Below are 22,155 nucleotides of genomic sequence, written 5' to 3'. Positions count from 1 at the left end.
CACAGGTGTGCCCAGCCCTCCCTGGGGAACTGATCCTGCCATCCAGGCTGGCTGCAGGCACAGCCCTGCTCCTCCCTGGCCCCACTGGGGCCAGCTGGGCCAGCAGCAGTGTGGCACACCAGGAACACGGCCCATTGTCCATCACCTCCTTCCCAGGATTTGGGATTTGGGAGAGGGTGAGGATTTGGGTGGGGGCCACACGTTGGGAGGAAGCTGATCCTTCCTCTGCTCACGCTTTTATGTCATTTCTGCAAGATAGGGCAGGGTTGGTGGTCAGAATTACCCTTCCCCAAGTTTCTGCTGAGTCCTGCTGAGCTCACTCCTGGTGTCTCTCCTCCAGAGAGCCCATTCATCTTGGGATTGTCTTTTCTTTTCCTCAAAAGATTAGCCAAGCCTAAGATGTTCACAGTGTTTAATGATAACTGTCTGGTTATAGCCCCTGATTAATGACTGAAAAAAGGAAATAGCAAAGTTGGTTCAAGTCTTGAGAGACTCCATATCAGTATTTCAAAATGTGTTTTCCAAATAGCAGTGGCTGCTCTGTATTAACGATGCTCCTCAGACTTTGTTTGCTTTATTCCTTTAATTTTTGGCTGTGGATGTGTAAGTGAAGCTTTAATGAGCTCAGCAGTGTGCAGGGTCAGCTCCTCCCTCGAGCACTGGTGTGGAGGAGGCCACTTGACCTGGATCCAGCGCGTGGATTCGCTCTCTACAATGCCAAAGCTGCAAACACATCCACTACTTGCACAGCAGATCCTTGGCAGCTGGAAATGGGAGACTGGGATGAGCTGTAACACCCCCATGCAGCAGGGAACAGCCAGGCTGAGCCTCCAAAACAGCACTTTGAGAGAGGCAGCTGCTGGCAGGAGCTGGGTTTGTCACCCACAGCTGCTGACCAGCCACGCTGGGCTCTGCTCAGGTGCTTTCCCAACGTGTCTGTGTGTGCTGCTGCCTTTCTGTCTTTGTTTTTTCTCCACTCATGGGCACCCTGAAGCTGACACAAACCCCCATCAGTGTGTGAGAAGGGTGAGCACACAAAAGCAGGAGGTCAGAGGAGCAGACTGACGTGTCCCTCCGGCAGAGACTGCATCCGTGGCTCGAGGGTCTCCTCTGAGACCCTGCTGTGTTTTCCTGGGAAGCTCCAGGAAATTGCAAGAGTTTTGGTAACGAGGAGGGGCTTCCCAGCCAGCCCCACATCCTTTGGAGGGCAGGTCACAGGGTCAGAAAACCACAGGAGCTGCTGCCCAGCCCCGTGCTCCTCCCTGAGCCAAGGCTGCCCTCAACGCTTCCTGAGGTTTGGAGACCGAGTTCTATCCTTCCTGTCTGCTTCCCATATCAACTTTTCCAACATTTCTAATGAAAGAAACAAGCAGCCTCACCACACTGGGATGTGCTGCTCAGGGCTCTGCTGTCCCAGGGGCAAGGAGACGTGGCTTGGCTTTCTTCTAACAGGATTTAGGACTTGCTGCACCAGTGTGTACAAGCTGGTTTGGGGCAGCAGAGTAAATACTTGATTTTCTTGCTCCAAGGGCTTTTCACCCCCATTTTTTAGCACTAGAAACACAAAGAGTTGTGAGTTGCAGCTGCTGCTGCTCCCCAGGGCTCTGTGACAGCTCCAGAAGGGGCACCAAGACAAAGCTCTGCTCTGACACTTGTGCCTTGCTTCCCTCCACTGCTGGGATGTACTGACAGAATAAGGGAACCACAATGAAGGTCCAGCCCAGCTCTCACACAGCCCCTGCTCACAGGTTCCAAGGGAAACCATGGAGTCCAGCTGAGACATTTTGCAGAGCAGGAGGAATTCAGGGATGAATCTCCAACACATGAGGAAGGAGAATGACCCTGCAGCATCGATTCTTTAGGGAGCCATCAGAAAAACAGCAAGGCTGCACCTGCACCAGGCACTGCCAGGGCACAGGAGCAGGGCCAGGCTCTTTCTCCCCCTTTTCATGTTTTTAGGGAATGCAGAGAGTGGATAAGAACTATTCTGAAGTCACTTATTATGGAGTTGTTCAATACTCTATTTATTATAGAGCTAAAACCTACATTTGACAACTTGGAACAAACTTCTGGTGAGTATTTTGGAGAGGCTAGACACAGAGGTGAAAATAAAGCAGGCTGAGCTGTCTTTTGCTTTTTTTGTGGTGGGAAAACAGCATTTTAGTGAGAAATTAAAGTTTCAGTTGAAAAAAAGAAGTCTGAAGTATTTATGTTGCTCTAGGGAAAAAAAGAGTGGCTGCTCCCATCGACAACACACAAACAAACCATAAATATCTGAAAATCAAGCCTGCATTTCACAGAAAGACTACACTGCACAGACAAGCACCTGCTGCTCCTCTCCCAAATGCACCTGGAGCATCTCTGTGAGATATAAATAGAAGTAGAGGGAAGATTGCTCAGCTGGGGCCAAAGCAGCTCCTGAGGTGCAGAGCTGGCCAGAGCGGAGCAGGGGAGATCAGAGCCAGGAGCTGGGCAGGAGCCCTGCTGACACATTCCAGAAGAGGGGTTAAAAGCTTTCAGAGGACTCAGAGAAGTTCCAGGGTGCTCCATGGAAAGGCCAGCAGCCCTTCCTGTGAGATGCAAGCAGCCCCAGCTCGTTGCTCTTACCGCAGTGGCATTTCAGAAGTGGCTGGCACTGCACACAGAAGCAGATATCTGATTGTGGGAGCCTTTAATGAACAGCAACCCAGCCCAGAGCTGGGAAACTGGTTTCAGAAATTCAAATGGAAACAGTGCTTTTTAATTAATAAACCAACACAGCCCCAGCCAGGCAAGACCAAAGTCTGGGGAGCGAGGGTTTGGCTGTTTGGGGGTGTTGAGGAGGGCTACATTCTATCTGAAAATAACAGATTTTCTTTCTGATTCCTACACTCCCAGGGATGCAGATCACATTGAGCATTTCTGGGATGAGAGGAACAACTTCACCCTCACCCAGGCATTGAAAAAAGCCTGGTGAAGACCTCAAGCATTTCTTCCCCCTGTTCATGAGGTGGCCAGTGGTTTTTTCACTACAGATCTAGAAGTGGAAGCAGAAGCAATAGAAACTCCCAGAGTGGCAACTTTCAGTACACAGCACAGTTCCTACGGGGTGAAGAGCAGAAGATGCAATTCTTGCTCTTGAGGACGTGGCAGGTGATGTCTTATCCCTCTCCTCCTGCCTTTCCATATTCTGGCACAACTACAACCAATTCCAGGCCTGCAGCAGGAGGTCAGAGGAAAAAGCCTTTGGTGATGAAGGCCACTAGAAGCACACCAGGTTGTCCAAGATAACTTTTGAAGTTCCACTGGAAGTTTTTGAGCTGACATCTGTCAGGAACAGTTTTGCTCTGAGCTGGCAGCTCCTGGGTGGGTCTCAGGGCAGAAGACAGACCCTGCCAAACTGATTTCTGTGCTGAAACTTTGAAGTTCAGTGTTACTCATTTCAGAGGGCTGTAGTGAAGACAGACATGTCACAGCCTAACAGTGACACCTGGCAGTGCCAGCACCTGCTCTCAGGGCAGGGCAACAAGGAAAACCTTCACTGGTCCCACAGCAGAACTGGAAATGGCACCACTTCTCTGGTCTCATCTCTAGAAATAAACAACCTGCTCTAGTTTTGAGCTTGGCCCTTCTTTCAGCAGGGAGAGGAACAGCAGCCTCCAGCCAGGCACAGGGATGAGCTCAGCTGCTCAGAGCACGGTGCTGCTCTGATCCCCAGATGGGCCATTCCCTTAAGTGCTGGACTCCTTGTGGCTCCCTTCCAGCTCAGGATTTTCTGTGATCCCTTCCAGCTCCATGACCCAAGCAGCTTATCAAGCATCACAAAAACACTTCATGGGAAAGTGCTTTGAGAACGTGTGCCTTTCAGTTTTCAGAGCTCTGTGACGCAGCTGACACACGCTCCTTGCTCAAGCCTTTGTTGTGCAGCAGATAAATAGCAAATAGCCCACTGTCAGTGTGGAATAGATGACTTGGCTCTTCAGAACACAGCTCAGACAAACAGGAGGGAGATTCTAGTGCCACACACAGAATTTTGTTTCAGAACCCGCCTGTGATGCTGTCGGAGGCTGGGTGCTTTCTTCAGATCTGAGATCCTCAGAGCTGCCCCAGAGTTTCTAGCAAACAAATTTGATGCTTTCATTTTACACCAGAAGCATCACAGCTATCTGGGAAATCTCCCTCCCACACCCCACAGTCTGTATTTTGGGTGGCTTGATGAGCTCACCACCATACAGTTACTAAGGTTAAACAATGCTTTTAAAAACTCTCATGTAAAAGCCACTGAGGTCAACTTTTAAGCTCAGGCAGGCTTTGACCAGCTTCAATACAGAGCAACAAAGCAGTCAAAATAAGAGGACCAAAAGAAATTGTCCATCTTTTGTCCCAAACTCCCCTCTTAACCCCACACTGCCAGACCCACCTACAGCTGCTCCCATCCTGCCAGGCCCTGCTGCACTTGTGCCCTTGCCTTTCCCAGTTTCTTCATAATCCTAAGATGATCTCCTCATGAAGAGAGCCACCAACAGACACTGCCTCTTGCTCTGCCTGCCTCCACAGCACATCCCAAAGGTGATGCAGGAAAGCCAGGAACACCCAGGCAGCTGCACATCCCTTGTTACAACACTGGTGCAACATGAACAGTCCCAGGGGTCAGGAAAGGAACTTCTAAAAACAGTAACTGCAAAGAAACATCAGGGATCTGCACCCTCCTCAGTCCTGGGGGTACAACAGAGAGGAAAACTTCACAACTATGACAGGCCTCCCATCCAAATACATTCCAAACAGGAAAGCCAGAATAAAGTGGAACCATGAGCTTCCCCTTTCATATTCCCCCAGAAGAAGCTGTTTCAATTCCATTAACCTGAAGGCACAGCGAGTCCAACTTCAGCAGCACCTCCAGGCTTGAGGTCAAACCCAGGTCCTGTAGTAATTAAGACACTTTAATGGAATTTTCTTGTTATAATAAGCCAGTTTCCCACAGCTGCCTCAGGAATACAGGAGAGCACCTGAAACCCAGAAGGTGGAATTTCTCCTTTTACACAGTGATCTGCACATCTCCCAGGTGGCTGCACAATTTCATAACAAAGTAACACAAGGCTGCGTATTTTTACAAGGAAGTGACAGGAGAGATTTGTTCATGCTGCAAATCCAAGGAGCTTCCAACACCAAGCCCCTTTTTGCTTTGTTTTGTCACAGTTTCTAACCAGAAGCTCCCCTGGTAGAAGAGGACCAATGTCAGCTTAGAGAATTGCTCATCTTCACAAGAGCCCACCCCAGAAGCAGTTAAGGAAAAGGATCCCACAAGCTGCAACAGAAGCTGGACAAGGCCTCTGGAGCCTGAGCTCAGGAGGGAAACCACCTGAGAGGGGAGGGCAAGGAGGCAGATTCTCCATGCTCACAAAAAAAGACAAGAGCACACCTTATTTAAAACCAACTCTTTCCACTCTCACGTTTATTTTTCCTAAAAACAGTCCTTGCAAACGTGTCTTGTTTCTCTTTACCAGTTCAGTGGCACTGCTGCAAGTACTCCAGGGCACATGACTCTGGGGAAGCAGAGAAGTGTCCCACCACTCAGTCCTGTTTCCATAGGAAAAGCTGACTCATAAATCACATCATCCTGGAGATGCTGACACAGGTTTGTAAGGAGCATCCAAAATGACAAGTGCCAGGAGGAGGCTGGAGCCACCTGAGGGCTGGCAGGGCTGCCCAGCTCTAGCAGAGCAGGAGGCCCTCCTTGGTCGCCAGGCGCTGCCGGTGGATCTTGTCCTGCTGCAGCTCCTCGTGGTTTGGGTGCCAGAGTTTCATGACAATCCTCTCAATGTTTAGAGCATAGACTGTGTGTGCAGGGATCACTTCTTTGTGCACCTGGAAATGCATGGGGGAAAACAAGCTGCACACTTAGCAGGGGATAACCTGCCCCTAGCACAGGATGCCAGCTCAGCAGTGGGAACAAAGGGAGCCCCGCAGGGAAAGCTGCTCCCTGCCAGCACTGCCACCTCTTACACCACTTTCTAAGGGACTGCCATGGGAAGGCAGTAGTCATTTTGTTTGTGGCAATCAATAATTGGTCACCAAAACCATAGAAACAATTCTGACTAAGCATGAGATGAGCGCTTGATTACAGCTCTGGTCTGTATCCACAGCTGTGAGACAAAATCCCAAGGCCTGTTCACAACAGCAGAGATCAAGGGGGAATTTCTCACAGCTAATTTTAGACATTCAAAGTAGGCAATGCCCCCGCAGCTGCCAGAGAAGGAGGGAACCACAGCCAGCCATTTCCCCAGTGAAAATCCACCCAGCTGACCTCAAATGGCTCCCTGGGGTTGGGGTGACCATGGCTAACCCACTGCACTGGCCTGAGCTCCTCAAAGTACCCACGTGGAACATGAGGAGTGAGAAGGGACGTGCCAGGTAAGTTATTTTGCTGCAGCACTGTCAAAATCTACCCAGCTCAGTCCTGGTGTAATCACTGCAGCCTTGCTGCAGAGGAAGAGTTCACCCATCTTGCACAGCTGTGAGAGAGATTTCCTCATCAGCTCTGTGACCAAGGGGACCAGAGCAGGCATTGAACCATGAGTTAACAGTGGGAACAAATCAAAGCCAAAGAATCTGAGAGGCAAAGAAGGAAAGAGACTATGGGAAGAGAAAACAAATCCCTCTGCATGCACCTAAACCACACCTAAGACCTGGCACCCAGGACAGCGCCGCTGGTGACACGAAGGTGTGACAGGACCAGCTTACCTGCAGAGCCTCAAAGAGGTCGTACATGTTGACTGGAGGCAGGGATGCTGGCAGGGTGTCCCCAGAGCAGGCCAGGAGCAGGGCTGCCTGCTGCTCAGCATCGTCAGGAGCGGGAGGGGGGGCCAGGCCCTGACCCGCCGAGGGCGTCGCGCTGCTCGGGGGGCTGGGGGCAGAGCAGGCAGGAAAAATCCCAGTCACTAAAGCAGCACCAGCTGTGGCTGTCACACAGCTGGGGCCCTGCTGTTCTGCACCAGCTGATGTGGTGTATGTGTATGTATGTGTACATAAAGTCATTTCAGCTCTAATAAAAATTTCTTTCAAATTCCAGTTTAACAAGGAGTGTGGACTGACCCTCAACATGCTCCAGCCCTGCTTAAATGGTCTCAGTTGTGCAAACTTTTGTTACTTGCAGCCAATAGTTTCTACCCAGCATAAAAATTAAGGCACAGACAACAACAAACTGAAACACTGGCCGTTAGGCAGAGTTGTTTGCAGTGTACAATCAAATCTTCAAACACCCACGACCTCCTGTCAACTGCTAGAAGCTGCCACAGACAAACAAAACTGCCTTCTGTACACAGAAGTGTACACTGCACAAACTCTTCAACACTGAGACTCCAAAGAGGAGGACCTCGAAGCCCTGCTAACTGGAAAGATGTGCCAAGGAACCACAAAGACATTTGGATGCAGGAAAGGACAGGATGGCAATGTCCTGCAGCTCCTCCCTGACATTTCAACCCTGTGGCACAATGGCTGGGCCTCTACAAAGACAGAGAATTGCTGTGCTACTGGAGTTTCCAAAAAGCAGTCACAAACTGCTGGATAAGCAGAGGTGAGGGAAAGAGATGTAACATGAGATGTAACACTGCCCTACAGTTCAGTGCTGGGAATCCCCACACTCCCACTCCTCCATACCAATCACTTCCTAGTGTGTGAAAGCAAGATACCATCAACACACACAAAGAAGAAACTAAGCCATGGAGTAAATTTCAAGACTAGCAAAACCCATGTACATTATCAGCGTGCTGCCAGCTCCTTACCACTCAATTAAGTTGTTATAAGCAACAACACTGTTCTTCAGATATGGCTGAGGGTTGACATTGCTTCCAAAGGCATACTTGAAATGGCCATCCCTCAGACGATAGGCTTTCCTCCTGGATATCACAGAGGTCAGAATGTCCTTAAGGTGGTTCTGCAACGAAAAACAGATCTTGTGACATGTGCTGATTTATTCACTCATGGTTGGAAGGGCCTCACCAACTGGCAAGACAGAAGCAGTGCTGCTATGACCACAGGGATCTAAAGATGGAAGGGCAGCAATATCTGGACAATCCACAGGATGTTTTCATTATCCAACACTTGGATCCAGAGAACATGGCACTTCGTAAGCATCAGCCTGTGAACTGTAATATGTGATGTCCTGCTTCAAATGTCAAAGGGGTGTCTTCAATTCTAGGAAATTCCCAACCTCTGGTTAAGATTTCCTAACTGACACTAGATGTTACACTTGAACTGAAAGACACACCCTGAAATGACAGTGAAAAGCCACTCACTCATCTTTTTCATTTGCCTGAAAAGTGCTGAATAAGGAACAGTCTGATAAAACAAAAGCAGACAACTTTTTAATTTGGCCTCACCCCCAGATGGGGAACTCGGGCTGGCCTCCACATGCTGAGCACAGAAAACCATCCACAAGTCAATGCTCCAAGCAGTGGCTGTGTCATTCCTGAGATCTGTAAAGTGATGCACCACCAACAGCCAAAGCCAAACCAGCTCTCACCTGCAGGTATCACCTGATCCTGCCCCTTCATGGCCAGGCCAGACCCTGTGCCTGTAACAGATTGCTTTTTATAGAACTGATCAAGCTGGCATTCCCATTCTGTCCCTGCTTTTAAGTGAAAGGAACAGCATTTCCCACAACAGCTACTGAAGCATGCCTGGGGTCCTGTGCAAGTACACCAAAACTAACACTTGCAGGCAGAAGTCCAAGACTTGACATCTAGGGCCTGAGATTCTCCATTCTCACATTGCTCTGGGGCAACTGGAGAAGAATCAGAGCAGCAGGTTCCCACCCCATGCTGGAGGACAAGGCCCCAGGCTGCACACAGAGCCTTTTGCTGCTGGTGTCACCAGCCCACTGCTGCCCCCCAGCCCAGCCCAGCCTCACCTCCACAGCATAAACAACAGCTGTCACCGCCTCCTCAGTGACATTGTCCAGCCCATGCTCATAGGCAGTGACAATCATCCTCCCTTCCAGCTGGCCACGTGTTGGGAGCATCATGGTGTGAGAGCACAGCTTCAAATCATCATCCTCCTGAGGATCCTTTGCCACGAACTGCTGGGCTCCCGACAGCGGGTTCTGAGGCTGGAACCGGTGCTGTCACAAACACAACGTTCAAGGGTAAGGTAATATTCATTCAGACCCTTTGGTTCATCAAGGGGACATCCCTTCCCCAGTCAGAAAGCCTACACCTATAAAAAAATCCTCAAAAAATCCTCCCCAATGACTTGTGACTGAAGAAATTGCTAAGTCAGTGTTGGTATCCTTTCACTGGACTTGTCCAGTAGCACCCCAAACCACCTGAACTTTGGGTATCCACAACACACTGCAGCAAGAAGTTCTACTCAGCACATGAAGACTCACCTGCTCTGGTCTGCTCTGTACTTCCCCACCTGCTAGATCTGATTATCCTGGGAGTCCCAAATGTGGTCAGTGACTGTCCTTACCTCCCTTCACACCACCCAGGCCAGTGACTGGACTTTCACATCTCTCAGACACCTTCTGTGTTGAAGAATTCTCATATTTAGTCATTTCTGGTACAGAAGGGTATATTTTTTACTTACTGTCTGTACAGTTTCCCTCCAGATTAAAACCCATGATCCTAAACTTGTGTGATTGATTCTTACACTTCTCTAATGCTTTAAACTTAGGCCAATTCCAGCATTGATTTCATACTCCAGCCTCCCTGTGTACTTTCACTACTCTAAGCAGAGCTATGTTACAGAGCAGCCACTGAGATGGATTATGACTGTTTTACAGAATTGACTCAGTCTTTTAGGAAAAAAACTCCTCACAGAACAGGAATTCATACCAGAAGGTGGCATTTCCCAGGCCACAGGTATTCCAGCACAATTCCTGGGCTGCATTGTGTCTCAAGCTCTGAATGCCTGTGATGGTTCCTCAGTCCCCTGATAAAGGGGGGGAGGAACAAAGCAAATGGAAATTATTGATCCTTGAGCCCAGCCATGTGCTTGGTCCAGCTCTAACCCACAAGGGAACAAGACTCATCATACTCCCACAACTCCTGACCCTTTACTGCCTCTGGAATGGAGATTGCTGCAAGGCTCTTATGGGGCACCAGGACAAACACACACTTTAAATAAGAACAATGAACATGCAGCAAAGTGGATTTCTCACACCTTAGTTTCAGGGGAGAAAGAGGGGCTGCTTTAGTCAAAGGACAGTGTGGCATTTAACTCAGAGTGAAAAACCTATCCACCCACTGCTGATGTGAAAGCAGGTTTCCCTCCCCACAATTCTAAAGCTTTATGCTTTCATTACAGGAAAGTCACATGCCTGGAAAAAAAAAAAGACCTCCAAAACGTAAGCAACTCTCAAGAGGAATGTGGTTTGGGAGAGGGGAAGTCAACTGGGATTGACCTGTGGTCATTCACAGCTGTTATTCTGACCAGTGAGGGAAAGATTATGAAATACCAAGGCACTTCAAAGTTCACACTAGTCAGGAATTCCACTAGTACCAGACAAGCCCATTTATCATAACATGCACTTCATTCAGTGCTTTCTGCCAAGCATTCCTGAACATGTGTATAAACACACACTAGAAATCTGCTGTATCCTAGGGGAGTGAGTAAATCAAACTTTAAGATTTCCACTACACCACAACTTGCTGCTCAAACTCTCATCTGCTGAACTGAAGAGTTACAGTGAGGTTTGAAGACAGGCAAGATAACACAGACAGAATTCAGAACACCACAGTGTTCAGCTTGCAGCTGTGAGCACTGCAAATTAATTTGACAATTTCCAGCCTTTCCAATTTGGAGCCTTCAGCTGGACTTGCATTCCTTTGGAACACTGGTCTGTGAGGCACACACACAGAGTGCCTAATCATAGTCCCTAAAAGGGCACTTTGCACCTTATCAAACCCTGCCTGAAAAAATAAATAGTGAATCAGGCCACAGACACTTACATCAAACTTCTGGCGAACAGAAGAAATCTTTTTCTTCCCTTTAGGTTTTCCAGGTTTAGTTGCAGAGCCACCTGGCCATGGCAGGGATCCAGCACCTTCTACAAATTGAAAAGAAAAAAAACAAAACCACTCAGTTGGTGTTGCTGATCAACAGCCATGGAACAAAGAAAGATCTTTTGAGGGAAAAACGCTTTTGGCAGCCCCTTGCTACTTTGACTCACTCACAACACCCATGACTTATGTAGCAATGTCTGCCCACACACCACACAAAACCCATGGTGAAAGGAGAGAGATGCACAGCCTGTGAGAAAATCCTAAAGGAAGGAACAAACCATTTATTCCATCAGGAAGGTAAGAGCTTGCCTGGAAGTGGGTTCTCCTCTCAACCACTCCTGGATCAGGCCAGATGCTAAAACCATGTGAATTGAGCAGTCTGACTACCCAGTTCTGCTTCAGCAAGCTTTGTCACAGATCCTTATTAAACATCACAGCTGATTGTTCTGTTACACTGAAGAGAAGGAGGGGGGGAAGAACTGCAGAGGCCACTGAGCCCAGGAACAGGATGTCACTAATGTGACCAGTAAACAAACAGCTGAAAAAGAGTTTGGTACCAATAAATAAATACATTTGGTCACATCATCAGCTCAAAAGTCCACAAAATGCTGTCTGACAGCTACACCTACAGCAGTCCAAACCACATCCTGATAATCACACAGCTCCTGGCAAGGACAGCCTAGCAAATTTCCTGCTGGCAGGTTTCCAGCATGTTTGAGCAATTAATTCCTTCAAGAACATTGGGAACACTGGCTTAGGACAGCAGTGCATTGGATGTGTGTGTGCTTGCTGACAGGGAACAAATGCAACTCAGAGACTGAGCAGCCCTCTCGTGGCTACAGAGCAGCCCCTGCTGTGTGCCTCCAGCACCCTCCTCCCCCGGTTTGGCACTGGAGTGAGCATCCTTTTCCTCCGGAGCAGAGCATGCCCTGAGCGTGTCCCACCTCCAGGGAGCCTGGACAACTCATCCTGAAGGCAATTCTGACAGCACAGCAATGTCTTGGACATTCCCTGGCCACAGCTCAGCCAGGATTTGCCATTTCCTCTAGACAGGGACAAGAAGTGACAGCAGCCATTCCACATCTCAGCATTGAGCCTCACTGAGCACTGACCCACACCCAGCTGTGGTTCTCTCCTGTCTCACCAGCTTCACACCAATCTGTGGGTTTATCTCTGGCTGGCCCAGCTATGCTTCATTTGCTGAAATCAAGAATGAAATATGTTTAATTTGCTGTAGTCAGGAATTCACAAAAGAGTTATAGCACAGCCCTGTTTGTAAGGAATGAGGCTGTCTAGCAGTCCTTGGCTTGGGGGAGCTCCCCACGCTCACAGCTGGAGCACAAGCACCGTGTCCTCTGCTACAGAAAAGAAATTTCTATCAGGATCAGGCTGATCAGGTGAAATTTCTGCATTTCAGCTGCTAAGAAGGAATTAGAAACAACCCACACACACAGAGATGGCACATTCCCCCTAAATTTTTTTTAAAAAAAAGCTGACCAAGAAGTTTAGCTACATCCCATTAGAGAGGTGGGAACCCATAGCCTACAAACCCTGTTGTCAAAATCCACTGGTCAATTTAATAAATTAAAAGCTAAAAAATAAAACCTCCCCAGAAATTGTAAGGATGGTGTCACTACCCATCAATACATCACAGGAGAGGCCCTAATAATGTGGAGAACCACATCAAGTATTACTCAGCTCCTTCACAGCCTCATTTGTGACCAGAGAAAGTGCAATGGATGGAGATGCAAATTGCAAACACTCTTTTCTCTGACAATGTTCTGCAGATATAATAGGCTACAGCTAAGTCTGAGTTCTTAAAATACCTTTTTTAAGAAAAACAGTACAGTAGGTTTTAAATTAAATGGAAACTAAGTTTTCAGGCTTTTACAATAGATCTGAAAGATGCAACTTAATTGAATCTCAACGTGCACATTTAACAAGAACTTAGCCAAATCAGCTTGAAACAAGGAAAAGGTGAGATACAATCTCTTATTCCCCACTATAATGAGCCCATAGCAGAATTTTTGGTTCCTTTTCCAGGTTTTCATATTACCAACCCTGACTTGCACTAGATGAAGAAAGCAAAATTTCCCTCTAGCATTCTAAGAAAACCAGTACTTGCCTTCCTGGCCACAAATGACAAGGCTGGGTTGGCTCAGGCATGAAACTTCAGAGATGTCTGCAACTTTTATTTAATCTTGCTGGCAAAGGAATCAGACCTTAACAAACCACAGCAGTGGCTGCTGCTGCTCTGCCTTCAAAGATCAGCAAGAGATAAAAACCATTTTTCTAAGAGCTGCCACATCTCTCTGCATGGCACCATCGTGGTGGCACCAGCCAGTCCAGACAGAGCCTGCCAGGTTTGCCTGATGTGCTACGTGAGGAAAGGACAAAGATGCAGAGAAAGTCACCACAGAAAGCAGCAGCCAGAGAGAAAACACACATTTCCCATGCCTGTTTACTTGATCTTCAGTTTGGAGGGGGGGTTGTTTGTCCTAATCTTCTTGCAGGAGCAAGGGTTTTGGTCACATATTCTGCTGACTCTGCCAAAAACTCACAGTCCCATTTTCTTACTTTTCCTCCCCTCTCAGCTCTCTGGAGAGAAGCAAACAGAAGCAACCTGAGCCAATCTCACAGCTGAAAGCCCTCTAAGCAAAGCCTGTGGACAAACCTGATGAACTCAAATGCTCCTGATATTCCACATGAGCTCCAAGTCATTGAATCATCCCTTAATTGGCTCCACACTGCTACTAAATAAATTAAATCCTTACATCACTAACTCAAGTGTTTGCAGTTGTCTCAGTTTTAGTGCTAACATTTAGCTAAGAAAGGAGGGAACAGTTCAAGCAAGGTACAAATTAACTCATTAACCTTGCTACCCTGAGTGCTTGCAACTGTCCAACAAACAAGGTCAGCTCAGTGAACAAGCCCATGCAAGGTTAAGAAAGGATTTAAACCAGAGTTCCTCTTGATGGAATTCTTTTGGGGAATAAAGAAATCCCAGCATGCTGGTTTGGGGTAGAAGAGGGTTAATTTTTTCCATAGTAGCTTGCACAGGATGATGCTTTGGATGTGTGCCAAGAGCAGTGTTGGTAACACAGGGATGTTTTTGTTCCTACAGAGGACAGAGTTGAGGGATTTGTTCCTCCTCACCCCACCCCACTGAGAGGGGACACAGCCAGGAGAGCTGACCCCAACATGCTCATCCTTCACATCAGAACAGACAACACAGCTCCCTCCCTCTGCACCACTAATCAATGTCCCGTGCCACAGAGGCTGAGGAACTGGGATTTGAAGTTGTTTGGGTGACCAACAGCCTGAGCAGATGAGAGGGGGAAATACAAAGAATCCTCAGAAAGGGTGACATGCACCATTCACCCCTAAATCCCACTACTACCACTGGGATCAGATGGGTTTGTCTGCATGGTTCAACATGTCTTATAATCACTCCTGAAAAATACCTTCCCCAAGGGCTCTTATTCTGATGCAATACAATATCAAGTACAATTTTACCATATGATTACTTTTTTAAATACAGAATAACATTTTAAGAATGGTTCTTTCCCCTTGTTTCTCACAGCAAGGTGGAAAGTACATGCATCAGTAACCCTTGTGATGGCATGCCAAGTGCCTCAAAAACACTTCTTCAAAGTTACTCATTTCCATGAATCATGAAGTAAACACCTTCCACCCAAAAGACAGTGGTTGAAACAAAAGCCTGCTAGCTTTCCATTCTTATATAGAGAAAACAAAAGAAAAAGAAAAAAAGAGAGATAAGAAAAAAAACAAACAAACTACAACAGAAAAAAACCTAGCAGGTGTCAGACTGGCATCTAGGGGAAGAAAAAGAAATCTAGATGTTAACAGCCAGTATTTTTCTAGCACTCATACTGCATTTTCCTGGGCTTGCATGTACAACCCTACACCACACAGCTGATAGTGAGATCTTGCCTGTAAGAGGCAGACAGTGGATAAAGAGTTACCTCAGCACAGATCAGCTCCCAGATCATTGGGAGACTCTGCACTGATCTGTGGACAGCAAAACTGAGCCTTAGGAGGGACTAGCAGAATGCACTGTGAGCTCCAGAGCACCAAACCACATCTTTAAGAGCACACACCCATGATTAAACTGACTTATTTCAAGCTGGCTTCTGCAATCTGAGGACACAGAGCCAGCCAAAGCTTGCCTAAAATCCCTGGAGGTGACCAGCACTGGGAAAGGATCCTGGCCAGCTGGCTCACCACTGACTGCTGAACCAGGGTTCTTGAGAGCTCTGGAAAGAGCAGCTGCAATGGAACAAGAGAAAACCTCCAGGGAGTTGAAATTCAAGAAGGTCAGGCAGGAAATAATAATGAGCTTATGGAAAGCACCTGTGGAGCAGCACCCTGCTCTGTGCTGAGGCTCCTACCTTCAACACCATCCTAAACAGCCTTCAAAAAGGGACACCTGGGAGGGTTTGCTGACAAAAGCTGCATGCCATCACTAAGTGGCACAAAGAGACTGGACAAAGAGACAAATGCCATTCAGAGCTGAGCCCAGAGCATGCACACAGGAATAACAAACCCAAACCTCAGCCACATGGCAAGAGATTCTAGCCTGACCACTGCCTCTCAGAAGCTGTGAACCCTAGCCCAACACTCACAGCACCTCACTGCTGAGCTCAGAGAGCAGGCACTGAGCCCCTCCTCAATTAGACTCAGCTGCTCCAGGTGATAATCAGGGGAAATCACTGTTCCTGTGTGCTCTTTTTATAATCCAGCTGTAATTAATTACCCAAAGTTAAAAGCAAGGAGCAGCAGATTGAGACAAAAACCTTTGGATTTAGATGAGTCCAGACCCCTAAAGTCTAGGACACACAAGGTGTTTTTTGAAGTTCAGTCAAGAGCAAACAAAGCAAGTTTGGAGGTGGGGGAAAGTAACAATTAATTAGCACAACTGGTAGAGTTAAGGACCAGCTCCAACACAAAAACCTGTGGGCATGCATAAATTTTGCAGGCACTATTTCCTCTAGCTACAACAGGCACCTCAGTAGCAGGTATTCTCTCAAAAATCTTGTCTCTCAGCCCATGTCAGCTGTAACAATTTTCTGTCCCTTCCTACACAGCAGCTCCACATCTTGAATTGCCTTTACTGCCACATCTTTGGGTTGAGAGGTCTTTTGGACACCAAACAAAGCACATTCTAGACACTCACAAAGTTAATATTTTAACTTTGTGAGCATCTAGAATAACATTTTAACTATCTGCAGACGACTGGGTTAATTTGTCATAGCTCAACCAAGGCTCCCTGTAAGCACTTTTCTATCAGATATGTACTTAAAATCAAGATCAGTCAGCAATACTCAGCTCTCCACAATGACCAGGAGCAAAATTCAGAGGAGAGAGAAAGAGGTAAGCAAAGCACATCAAAGAGAAAGCTGCATCAGACACGTAATCCAGAAATCAAACCAGATTATCACATTCAGGAATCCAGCATCAGCCTCTAAGCAAGCACACACAGTTTAGTCATAGAAGGATATCTACTGAAATCAGCTGAAACACTATTTGGCTACATTTTTATCTGTGTGGCAAAAAAACCCCATGAATATTAAGGCTGAGAACATCGGGGTGCTGTGCACACACACCCCAAACACACCAGTGGCAGGCACAGCACTACACCAAGTTTTTAATGAGGCTTCTCAGGACTCACCTGGGGCAGAAACCAAGATCTGGCACCGGGTGAGAATAGCCAGGAGGAAATCATTGTGAGAGTGGACTGTGGAGAGACAGAGACAGACAGAGAGCTCATTAGCAGCTCATCAGCACCCAGAGGCACCCCCTCAAAGCCATCCTAAAGTAGCTCCCTAAGCTTTCCCACTGTTGTGTTCATTTTCAATTTAAGTTTTTTTGAGAGTTTTCTTCTACTGGGCTGAGAATCTACTACTGTGACAACACCACAACAGCAGGGAGACACTGGGTCACCTCTCAGTGTTACACACACTGTTGTTACTCCTGTGTGTTACAGCTACTTGACAAGTCTGGGGTATTCAGGGAGCCAGGGGAGCAGCTGTCCCTCTTGCCATGCAGGCACCCCACACTGCAGCACTTTTGGTTTTGCTATAAAATCCACCAAAATGAGAACCAGCCCCACACAGATGAAGACAACTCAAATGGGTTCTAATAAAACAGGAGTTCATTGCAGAGGTTTTCTGGAACATGGAGTTAATTGTGCATGAGAGAAAGTGAAAACAACTTCAGAGGCAGCATCAGAGGGTTGCTTACAGGATCCTCTTTGGAGTCTGAGCACCAAAAAACTCCCTGCCCTTCCCTACAGAGATCACGAAGCCAGGAGCCCTCACAAGGAGCTCAGCAACACCCACCCACATTTGCAGACACACCGGGGAGCAAGGATGGAGGAATTTCACCCTCCAGCACTCCCAAAGGTCGGGAAGGACCTGCAGGCTGGAAAAGCACCCAGGTGAATCCAGGCCTCCCTCCCCTACTTCAGCTACCACCAAAGGAAAAGTACACAAAGGATTGTGTCTCTACGGTGACATTAAAAAAAAAAAAAAAATAGGGCTTTTTGGTTGCTCGATCAGCACGTTTTACATTTTTAACACATTTTAACACAACGACAAATAGCCGGGGTTACACAGGGACTTCCCCATGCAGGTCAGGGCACCTCCCACCATTTTAACCCCACTGCTGCCGGAGCCCTGGCCTCCGCTGTTTTCCTGACAAGCACCGCAGAGCCTGGAGGAGCTTCCCAGGCCTGGCAGGGAAACACCAGGGGTTATTTTACCATTGTCTTGCGTGAGAAGCCTGCGCGCTTCCAGGTCAAACTCCTCCTTACTGATCTTCTGCTTGAACCAGAGCTTCAGGTTGGCCCAGTACCTCGGGAAGAGCAGGGGACCACAGAATGAGTGCGGCTGGAAAAGACCTCCGAGAACAACCTGGCACCACCACTGTGTCAGCCAAACCACGGCACTGAGCACCTCTGGGTGATCCCTCAAGTTTTGGCTTTCATATTTGCCAGGTTCTGTAGTGCACTGGTAACTCTGAGCTCCATATGAAGTGTCAGCCGGTTCTCCTCACAGCTCAGGCACACACAACAATCCTTTTCCAGCCCCACAACCAAGGACAGCGCTGCAGCTCCAGCCCCAAAAAGCACAACCAGCAGCGAATTGAGGAGAGCAATCTGGGAGGATGGGACTGCATCACCTGCAGCTGGAATTGGACAATTAACCCCAGTGTGGAAATGAACCAAAACTTATAAAAATGGGAAAACTCGTGCCTCGGAGCTCATCTTGGGTGTAGCCTTGGCCAGGCTCTTGCAGTGCCCAAGGTGCATCCTTTGAAGGCCTTTTAATAAATCCCTGCTTTATTCCTTTAACTCTCTCTACCCCTGTTCCAGGTCGCCTCTCAAGGCATCACGGTGCGGTGCAGAGGAGGAAAAGCGCCATTCCCACACCGGGCAGCAGCGCCGAGCTTTGGCACGGACACGGCAGAAACGGGAGGGGCCGAGAGAGTCTCTCAGCGCTCAGCCCCGGCCCAGCCCCGCAGCCCGCGCTCCCTGAGGGCACTCACTGCTTCACGTTCTCGCCCAGCGCCTCGCTGAGGCTCTTCTTGGCCGCCTCCAGCTCGCTCACGTAGGTCGCCATCACCGCCGCCGCCTCAGCGCCGTCACGTGCCCGCCGCTCACGTGGCCGCGCAGGGGGCGGCGGCGGCGCGCAGGCGCAGAGGGGGCGGCAGCGGCTCCGGGAGCTGCACCGGGAGCTGCACCGGGAATTGCACCGGGAGCTGCAGACATGCCGGGACTGCTGCTGGGGGATGAAGCGCCCAACTTCGAGGCGGACACCACGCAGGGCCGCATCCGCTTCCATGACTTCCTGGGAGACTCGTGAGCGCTCGGGGATGCGGCGGGGGCAGGGGGGTGGGATGCCCGGGATGCCCGGGATGCCGGGGAGCAGGGACGGAGCGGCACCGCTCACCGCGTTCCTTCCGCACGGGCGGCTCCCGTGTCACACGGCTCCAGGGGTTCGCTCCAGAATGCGGGGTTTTCTCGTGGGAACGGGGCCGGACGCGGCGGGACTGGCGGGGAGCGCGGTGGGGAGTCCCCGTCATCCCCCGGCGGGCGAGCAGAGCCCTGAGGAGAGGGAGGAGGCAGAGCCAGGCCGGGCCCGGAGGCCAGGCCGGGCCCGGGGCCCAGCTCGGCTGTCACGGCCATGCCGGGGGGGACAAGGTGTGCGTGGACAAGGGGCTCCGGTCCTGCTGGGGCTGGGGAGCCTTCGGGCAGCATCCCCCGCATTCTCCGCTCCCGGCAGCGCTTGGCAGGCTGGAATCGGCCCCTTCTGTCGGCATCGTGAGCTTGAGCAAAGGGGGAAAAAAAGAACCCGCCGAGCTTCAGGCCTTCTGGAGCTGGCCTGGTGACACACGTGGCGCCTTTCTCCTCGGTTTGGAGCCGCACTCGGTCCCTCCAGCCGCATTCCCAAATCTCTCAGGCAGGGCTTTCCCCTCTGCTGTGCTGCTGGGAGCCGGGTGAAGATCGGTGCAGGAAGATCTGTGCGATCTGAGCTGAGAAATGCTGCAACAAGTCTCTGGCAGGGAATTTGAAGCGCTGGGGGTGGCTTTGCTTTAGCCCCTGAGAGGTTTTTTTTCTCCATTCTGTCCTGCTGCTTTTCTCTGTGCACCTGTGAAGTGTAGGATTAGTATTTACCTGCTCTAAAAACTCAAAATCCATTGCTGCAAAGCTCTGGGCAAAATCGAGGTGGCTGTGTCATTGTAAGAGGAGCCACAAAGTGATTTTAAGTTTTGTCCTCCCCTGCTAGTTGATTAATTCTTACCTTTTCATGAGGTGCAGCTGGGTTGAGGCTTGGTCCTGTCTCGTTCTTTTGAGTTGTATGATGTACATGTGTGTGTGTGTGTATGTGTGTTTATCCCCTCGTGGAGATGAGATGATGGCCAGCTCCTGGATCAGTGGCCATCCCTGCAATAACCTGGCTGGCACCTGCATCCCCTCCCACCTGGGGTCTCTGAGCTACAGCGTGCGCGTGGCTCCCCCAAACTTCCTCATACGCGTTCACCTCCGTGTCAAAAACCACGGGCTATTCCAGCATCTCCTGTAGGATCCTACAGGATCTCCAGGATCCTACAGGATCTCCCAGAGGGAGAGTGGGGAGCCAAGTGCAGGGAGTTTCCCAGAGCAGGGCTTATCTCAGGGAGGTTCCTGGTGATAGGGAAGGAAGAATTGCCAGCACGTCCTTAGCAGAGAGACGAGCTGTTCCTGCACCCCACGCCGTGCAGCCTGCACAGCTTTCCATCTGCAGCACAAACCAGGAGGACCCCTCACCTTCACAGCAGCTCCTTCCCTCCCCTTGCAGGTGGGGCATTCTGTTCTCCCACCCGCGGGACTTCACCCCCGTGTGCACCACGGAGCTGGGCCGGGCGGCCAAGCTGGCGCCGGAGTTCAGCAAGCGCAACGTGAAGATGATCGCGCTCTCCATCGACAGCGTGCAGGATCACCTCTCCTGGTGCAAGGTAAGGGCTCTTCAGGGCAGCTCCTGCTGCTGCCTCACTGCAGAGAGCACAGGAGAAGCCCAGGCAGGTTTGGAGGCACGTGTGGCACACCCCAAAGCGTGGTGGTGCTGAAGTTCAGAGCAGGAACGGGGAAGGTCTTCTCCATCTTCATGGAGCACCCCACAAAGTCCAGGGTGCTCTGTGAGCTTTGGTGCAAGAGGAAAACAATGTTAGTGCTGTCCCACTGCTAGCTGAAAGGGTTAAAACTTGTGGAGGTGATGCCAGAGCCCTCAGGGGAATCCAGACCCTCAGGAAGTTCTGTAATAAAAAAGGAAAAGAGGCATCAGAAGTGAGGAGGGAATTGCAGTTCATGCTTGGGCAAGGAGGAGAAAACAGAAGACAGAGAGATATGTTAAATATAATATGTTCAATAACATATATAAATTAAAAATAATTGTAAAAAATTTAAATAATTACAATCATTTAATTTAAAATTAATATCAATATTAAATTTAATATTTACAAATAATTAAAAATTGGAATATAATTTTAATAATTTATATGTCTTAGTTTAATTTTATTTCATTTCTTAATTATTAAAATGATAAATAATTATTATGTGGTATATATTTATTTAATGTCTTAATTATTAAAATGATAAATTATGTGGTATATTATATAATTTTAAATTATTTATAATTATTAATAGAATAATAAGATTGATTTAATAAATATTGATATGTTAAATATAAGACATGAATTAAATATAAAACCAGAGATAGGAGAACATTAAATGTAAAATGAGTGTGAGGGAGTGTTAAAAAAAAGATGGGAGTGGAATAACTTGATGAAGGAACATGCAAGAAGCTAAAGAAATACTTCAAAGGCAGCAGCCTGTGTGTGCTGCCAGGGAGAATGGTTCCAGGGCTTGAGGTGGTTGGGGTCAAAAATGAGTAACACTAAAATGAGTATTTCAGACAGAAATGGCCAGAGAGTAAAAATCCTTAGGTGAATTACCTACCACTCTCTTAGCTCTTTAAATTGGGAATGTTCTCACATATTTTCCAGGGATGAGAGGTGCAATAAGAGGCATTAAAAGTGAGAAATTTCTACACTCGGACGTTATTTCATGACTGAGTGGCTTTAGAAATTAACTAATTGCCTTATTGCTTAAATCAACCTTTGTACCTGTGTGCTGCATGACCAATGTCCTTAGAAGGGCCTGGGAAAAGCAATGTGCAAATCCCAGTAAATGAGGTTTCTGTGCTGCTCAAACTGGCTGAAACCAGCAGTCAAATTAGTAAATAACATGTCATTAGACATGACAGAAAGTTTGCTTTGTGCTTTTGTAAGGAGACTCACCTGCTGGTTGGCTAAAGCTGAAGTGTGAGAGTGTTGCTGACTGCTGCAAAGGCTTTGAATTTGCAGCAAGTTTCCAATGAGGTCAGCATTGAAGGGCAGGCTGTTTCTTGCAGGAAAGCAGTAACTTGTGTCAAGGAAGGGAAGAGCTGAGCTCTCTCGGGGCCTGCAGGGATGGCTGGGGCTCAGCAGACTCAGGGGATCTGAAAAAGCCATGAACAACGAGCTGACTCTGCTGAGCCTGTGGAATTATTCAGCACTAGCTCAGGTGAAACCAGGAGAAGTTGCAGAACAGCCTCTGGATGCTGGCTGAGGG

General features: G+C 48.5%; 1 protein-coding gene across 2 annotated transcripts; it reads right to left on the bottom strand.

Moving 5' to 3' along the window:
• Positions 1 to 5,402: 5,402 nt before the first annotated feature.
• TADA1 (transcriptional adaptor 1) lies at positions 5,403 to 18,888 on the bottom strand. Of its 2 annotated transcripts, XM_015635871.2 has the most exons (8): positions 18,552 to 18,888; positions 17,767 to 17,858; positions 16,675 to 16,740; positions 10,929 to 11,026; positions 8,888 to 9,097; positions 7,761 to 7,912; positions 6,721 to 6,883; positions 5,403 to 5,844 (listed from the first exon to the last, which is right to left on the bottom strand). In XM_015635871.2, exons 1-8 carry the CDS (start codon positions 18,845 to 18,847, stop codon positions 5,692 to 5,694), a joined length of 1,230 nt encoding a protein of 409 aa, XP_015491357.1. In that variant the 5' UTR covers positions 18,848 to 18,888; the 3' UTR covers positions 5,403 to 5,691. The 2 variants fall into 2 exon arrangements, with proteins under 2 accessions (XP_015491357.1, XP_018863160.1); XM_019007615.2 differs by lacking the exon at positions 8,888 to 9,097.
• Positions 18,889 to 22,155: the final 3,267 nt, after the last annotated feature.

This window comes from Parus major, chromosome 8 (genome assembly GCF_001522545.3).
Source record: "Parus major isolate Abel chromosome 8, Parus_major1.1, whole genome shotgun sequence".
NCBI classification, from domain to species: Eukaryota; Metazoa; Chordata; class Aves; order Passeriformes; family Paridae; genus Parus; species Parus major.
The sequence above is the reverse complement of the archived record's forward strand: the minus strand, read 5'-3'. Positions and strand labels throughout refer to the sequence as shown.